General features: G+C 35.4%; 1 protein-coding gene across 1 annotated transcript; it reads right to left on the reverse strand.

Annotated features, from left to right (window-relative positions):
* Positions 1–3,546: 3,546 nt before the first annotated feature.
* Positions 3,547–5,926, reverse strand: mrpl14 (mitochondrial ribosomal protein L14). The gene is made up of 3 exons (XM_046874399.1): positions 5,873–5,926; positions 5,197–5,264; positions 3,547–4,253 (listed from the first exon to the last, which is right to left on the reverse strand). Exons 2-3 carry the CDS (start codon positions 5,256–5,258, stop codon positions 3,887–3,889), a joined length of 429 nt encoding a protein of 142 aa, XP_046730355.1. The 5' UTR covers positions 5,259–5,264; positions 5,873–5,926; the 3' UTR covers positions 3,547–3,886.
* Between the last annotated feature and the right edge of the window lie 215 nt (positions 5,927–6,141).

Below are 6,141 nucleotides of genomic sequence, written 5' to 3' on the forward strand. Positions count from 1 at the left end.
ACTCACAAATTCCATTTGATTAATGAAGGGGTCGGGACATGTAGTTTAAAATTAAGCCAAAATACACTCACTTCCACTTTTGAAACACCATTTCCCACAATGACGCTGTGTAACTGTAAAATGTGGTCTCTCTCTACAACTTGTATAAACAAATGTTCCGCCCCAAACATTAATTTACAATAACCCATGTAAATATTTTATTATTTTACGGCAATCATGAAATAAATTACTTTTAGTATCATAGAAAAGCCTATGTATTTAAAACGTAAAGTAAATATTTTAACGGACATACCAACAATAACATATACTGCTACAAGTTTTATCCTCACGGTGCACTTTATTAGGAACACCAGTTCCTAATGAACAAGTAACTACTCATTCAAGTAATGCGTTACAATATTGAGTTACTCCCCAAAAAAAAGTAACTAATTACGTTACTTAGTTACTTTTTATGGAAAGTAACGCGTTATATTACTTTTGCGTAACTTTTGCGTTACTTGTATTTCTTTCACGCCTTACAGGTGTAATATAGATCATTGTCATTAAGAAATAAGTTATATTAGGGCAAAAGACATTTCTTAAACATTTAAAATGCTTAATAACTTCTAAGAGAACAATAAGATGATCAACTAAATTTTGACCACAAGGCTGAACACACCAATCGCACTCTTCTGTACACTGCTTTGCAATCTGCCTTCGCCGTCAGGAATGTAACTATCGTTAGTGTATATAAGGTTAAGGGTGTGGACTGCACTTGGCATCGTACATGTGTCTCCCACGGAAAACTTTTATTCTGAGCAGTCCATAGAGCTGCAGTGGTGGAAAGTCGGCAAAAGTTTTCTATAATTCTGTCTCCATTTCCATTTTAACTGAAAAGTAACTCGCATTACTTTTTTAAAAAAGTAACTCAGATATTAATGTGTAAATTTATAAAGTAACGCGCTACTTTACTCGTTACTCCAGGAAAATATTATTACGTAACGCACGTTACTTGTAGCGTTACCCCCAACACTGCTCATTCATGCTCTAATGCAGGGGTGTAATTATATTTGGCCTGCGAGGTCATATCAAATGTGTATTAGAGCTGCCCGCCAGTATAAAGCGCATATACAGCTAATACTACAAATCCCAGAATGCTTTGTTAGTGCGTTGGCGCGTCAGTCGAGATCGCTGAAAAACTCGCTGAATTTACCCTGTGATTTACCGACTTTGAAGCACAGAAATGCAGATTTGAACTGCTCAGTAATCCGTTTGTGGTTGACGTGGAAAGCGCACCAACCAACCTCCAAATGGAGCTGATTGAACTCCAGTGTAGAGACACGCTCAAGTCAAAGTACGACTCTGTGTGTGCTGCACAGTTTCCATGTTTCCTCCCCGACACACTGCTCCAACTCTGTGTCCAAGCTGCTCAAACACTCTCTGTGTTCTGCAGCACATATCTATGTGAGCAACTGTTCTCTTTAATGAAGATGATCAAAACACCACTCAGGAGTCTCTCTGATGATCACTTTCACTCAATCCTGAGGATTTCCTCAGCTCAGAGCCTCAACCCAGACATGATGCACTTGCATCTAAGAAGAGATGCAGGTATCTGTCTTCAACCAATGAATGAATGATGTCTTTATGCACTTTTCTTACTCCAAGGCATAGACTGTTAATCGTTGAAAGATTGCTTTTTTTAATTGAAGGAAATTATTATTTTTGGTTTTGTTGTTGGCCTGTGAAAAAAGATTTACATTATAAAGGGATTTGAAAGTCCATAGAGAGAGAGAGAGACATAATAAGAAATGAATACCACTGATTTGTGTTTTATTTCAAGTTTAATTTCTCATGTGTTTATAATTTTAAGCTTAGGTTGTTCCAATTTTAATGTTTATGCAAAACTAAAGTTTGTTTCCATATGAAAAGGTTTAACATTACACATCTAGAGAGAAAACATGCACAATTGCAGTAATTTTTTCAATAAATATTGGGTTTGGCCCACGACCAGTTTTTAATTTTGGCCCACTGTGAATTTGAGTTTGACACCCCTGCTCTAATGTCATCAGCCAAACTCTTTACTACTTAATAATTTCCTGACTATTAAAAGCTTTAGAGTGTACTTTTTAATATTATATATCTTAGAGACTTTTCTCAAAAGCAGAAGAGTTCATCAGTTCATCAAGAAACAACAGGGGACTTTTTAAAACAATGAAACAGAAGTGCGGTCCATTGTAGTCTAAATAATATTAATAATGATGGCTTTCAAGAATATTTGTATTGGTATAAGTATTAATAAAAACTACTGTTCAGACTGAAAAGAAAATAAGTGGTATCACACATCACTCTTTTCATTTTACAAACGTGGACATATAATACATACTGTCTGCTTGCTTTAGTGATTCTATTTGAATTGTCTATTTCAATTAGATTTGAAAATTGTGTGTATCTTTAACAGAATTTTATAATTTGTTTTTAAATCATGGAAATGAATTTTTGCATCTTGTAATATGGAATCGAATGTCATCCAACTGAACTATTGGCCATTTGGGGCTCGGGCCATTTGGCAACCGCTGTTACAGAACTTACCGTGTGTCACCTTTTGGTCAGAAAATATAAGAAAAATTATGTACATGCTAATAACTTTCCATTACTTTAGCATATTGTCATTAAAACCAGTCTGGTTAAATTCAGCAATTTCGTAAGTAATTAAAAAAAAGTTTTTATTTCCTATTTAAAATGTGCTGAGTTCAAGACATTGGTACAGAATAGTGCGCATCTATAAGATAGCGGTTAGAAGGAATTACATTCAAACATTGGCTTTTTAATCACTTCAGCTTCAATAACCATCAGAATTAAATATCTACTCAAATGTTTGTTAGTTATCTATTTTTTAGAAGTTTTATTTATTACTCAGTTAAACAGTAAAAGTATGGACAGTAGACCTGTGGGGTTTTTTCTTTTTAGTAACATTTTCTTAAATTGCATCATAAAATCTGATGAATCCCAAACAGTTTTGTCAGTGTCATCACACACCCCTAAGAAACCTTTTTTGTATTCATGCTGATGATGATGTTCAGAAAACCAGAAATTAACCGATCGATCTGGGCTTCTATAATAAAATCGTTTTATGTGCAGTTGATATGAAATATTGGTATGTGATGTAATATTCATTTTTATTGGTGGTTACCACACATAACATTATATTCAGTGGAAATAAGATAAATGGAGCACACTGTTTATTTAATATGGGCATTCGGTGCCACTCAGATGAGGATGGGTTCCCTTCTGAGTCTGGTTCCTCTCAAGGTTTCTTCTAAGGAAGTTTTTCCTTGCCAGTCACCACTGGCTAAACAATTAGGGATAAACTTAAAATATACATTCTAAAATCTACATTTTAATTGCATAACCTCCATCTCTAAAGCTGCTTTGTGGCAATGTCCATTATTGAAAAGTACTATACAAATAAAGTTGACCTAAACATAATTATTTATGCTCATGTATGAAATAAATAGTGGAAACAAAAGTTTGTATGCCAATTCCTGTTGGAGTTAATAATAACAGAACTGAATTTATTCAGATTTATTTATTTTTGCAAAGAACTGTAAAATTCCACTAGCTCCTTAACAAAACAGAATATGATGGAAATATATGAAAACAGCCAGCACAACATTGCCTCAGGCAACCTCACAAATACCATACGGAACTGTTAAATCCAAGAGCAATTGTATAAAAATAAAAACATACATGCTAATAATTTACAATCAAAACAGATTTTTTTTCTATATTATTAAATTATATTTTATTAGGTGTTGTTGATTTGCAAAGTTATAATTTTTTTTGTTTTTTTGTCTCCAGTTAGTAGCAAATGGTCCTCTCAGACAAACATGCAGCTCAGTAACCCTACCTACACAAAGCGTTGTGCAATAGCTAGTAATTTAGAGTAATCACCCTCCAGTTTGCGTAGCTGTGTAGGTATAGGAGCTTTAATCCGTGTTCCTGTTGGGTTCCCATTTTCTTCAATTAAAACAACATTGTTTGAATCAAACCTCGGTGACATTCTTGGTCCAGGCATCTTGTGACCCACAATCAGTGCTTTCTTTTTCTGTCCTTTAATGGCCAAAAGTACAGTGTCACCCACTTTGCCAAATCCATTTTTGGTGTATACATGAATGACTCTAGGGGCACGGTGATATGGGGTGTTTCCAAGGCTGCTGTTGTCGACCACCCGTACTCTTGTCAGCTTCTGAATAGCTGCCACAACTGTTGAAACACTGAAGAGACGGAATGTCAAATTTTAAAATCTTCTGATTTACTTTCAAATATTTCATATACAGATATTTCTAAAAGAAAATTACATTTTTATGGATTTTATGGTGTTTATGGATATTTACTATTCCATTAAGTGGGAAAATTCATATGTCTAACATGGAACTGCTGTTTAAAACTACACTTGTGTTTTATCCAAAATACTCATTACAGCATGAGAAATGGTAGCTCAGTGATTAAGATGTTGGACGTCTGATTGGAAGGCTGAAAGTTCAAATCTCAGCATGGGACATAAGGACCATAAAATCGCTCATGATAAGGGTGTCTGACAAATGCCATAATTGTAACATATAATGACACTATCATGTGACCGTGTAACAATAAAAATTAACTTACAAAGATGAAACAATCATCATTTCAATCCAAGCACATTTGTAAAGCACACACATTTAGGTGTTGTGATAAATCCCAGCACAGCCATGCTACCACTGCTTGGCCCTTCAGCAAGGCCCATAACGCTTAACTGCTCAGTGGTATAAATAAGCAAATGAAAGTCGCTTTGGGTTTGTGTGTCTTTAGAATTGTAACAGTTGTAAATTTGTCCATTCTGGTTACAATATACACTATATGAAAACAGTATTGGGACAGTTGACCTTTCCAGAAATATGCAGTTTTTTCCCAAACTGTTACCATGAAGTTGGAGACACACAATTATACTTTGTCTTTGGATGCGGCACCATGAAATTTTCCCTTCACTTGGACTAGGAGACCCAAACCTGTTCCAGCATGACAATACCCCTGTGCACAAAGCAAGCTCTATGAAGATCTGCTTTACATGGGTTGGAGTGGAAGATGTTAAAAACACATATGACTATTGTCCTTTTGGTTTATCTGCATGTGTGGGCACAGGCTTTTGGATTATGGGTTTATGACAGGCATAAATCTTACCTGAAAGGCCTGTAGTGTGTTCTCCATAATACTTTTGGAAGTGCCATTGGTGAGAAGGCCATAGTGATCTAGTATGAAAAATGCATGATATTACTGTCAGATTTTATTTAGGGAGGTGGTAGCTCTGGTTAAGGCACTGGATTTTGGATCGAAAGGTTACAAAGTGCAAATTCCACCACCACCAAGCTGCCACTGCTGGGCCCTTGAGCAAGGCCCTTAAACCTCCCTTGCTCAGTTGTAAGTCACTATGGATAAGGGTGCCTGCCAAATGCCATAAATGTAAATCTAAATAAAAAAAAACCTGATTTATTACTGTTTGAAGCAGTCTCTCTGCACTCGTGTGTTATCATGTACATTTAACCTATTAAACATTTTAACCATATTAATTACGGAAGCTTTTTGTCCTTAGGTCAATCATTTCCGTTCTCGTACACATTAATTAATTAATTTTCTCTCTGTCAAGGTTTAATCACACTCGGATGAAAAGTTCTAAATATAAAAGCAGGACACTATAACAAATTAAGCATTTAGGACATAGTGGTAAAGCAGACACTTCTCAGTGAGATCTGGAAGGTTAAAATAAATTGTTCACAGCTACAAGTTGCATATTGCCATAATTTTGGACCATAAAAATTAGTCCTCGTTATATTAATTATAAGTAGTCTACAGCTCTCACCTTCAACAACGCGAACCACCTTCTTCTTCTTCTTCTTCTTCTTCTTCTTCTTCTTCTTCTTCTTCTTCTTCTTCTTCTTCTACCATATTTTACGGAGAGTTGACAAACCAGATTTTGCTGCATTACCGCCTCCATCTGGATAGGAGTCTGTAGCACCGGATGAAAGTTAATAGGTCATTCTAGCAAATAAGCGTGTTACTCATGCGTAAATAAAACATAGGTGCCAAACGTACACACATGCTTCACTTAAGTAGAAGTACAGATACTTA

The sequence above is a fragment of the Silurus meridionalis genome, chromosome 2, assembly GCF_014805685.1.
Source record: "Silurus meridionalis isolate SWU-2019-XX chromosome 2, ASM1480568v1, whole genome shotgun sequence".
Taxonomy (NCBI): domain Eukaryota; kingdom Metazoa; phylum Chordata; class Actinopteri; order Siluriformes; family Siluridae; genus Silurus; species Silurus meridionalis.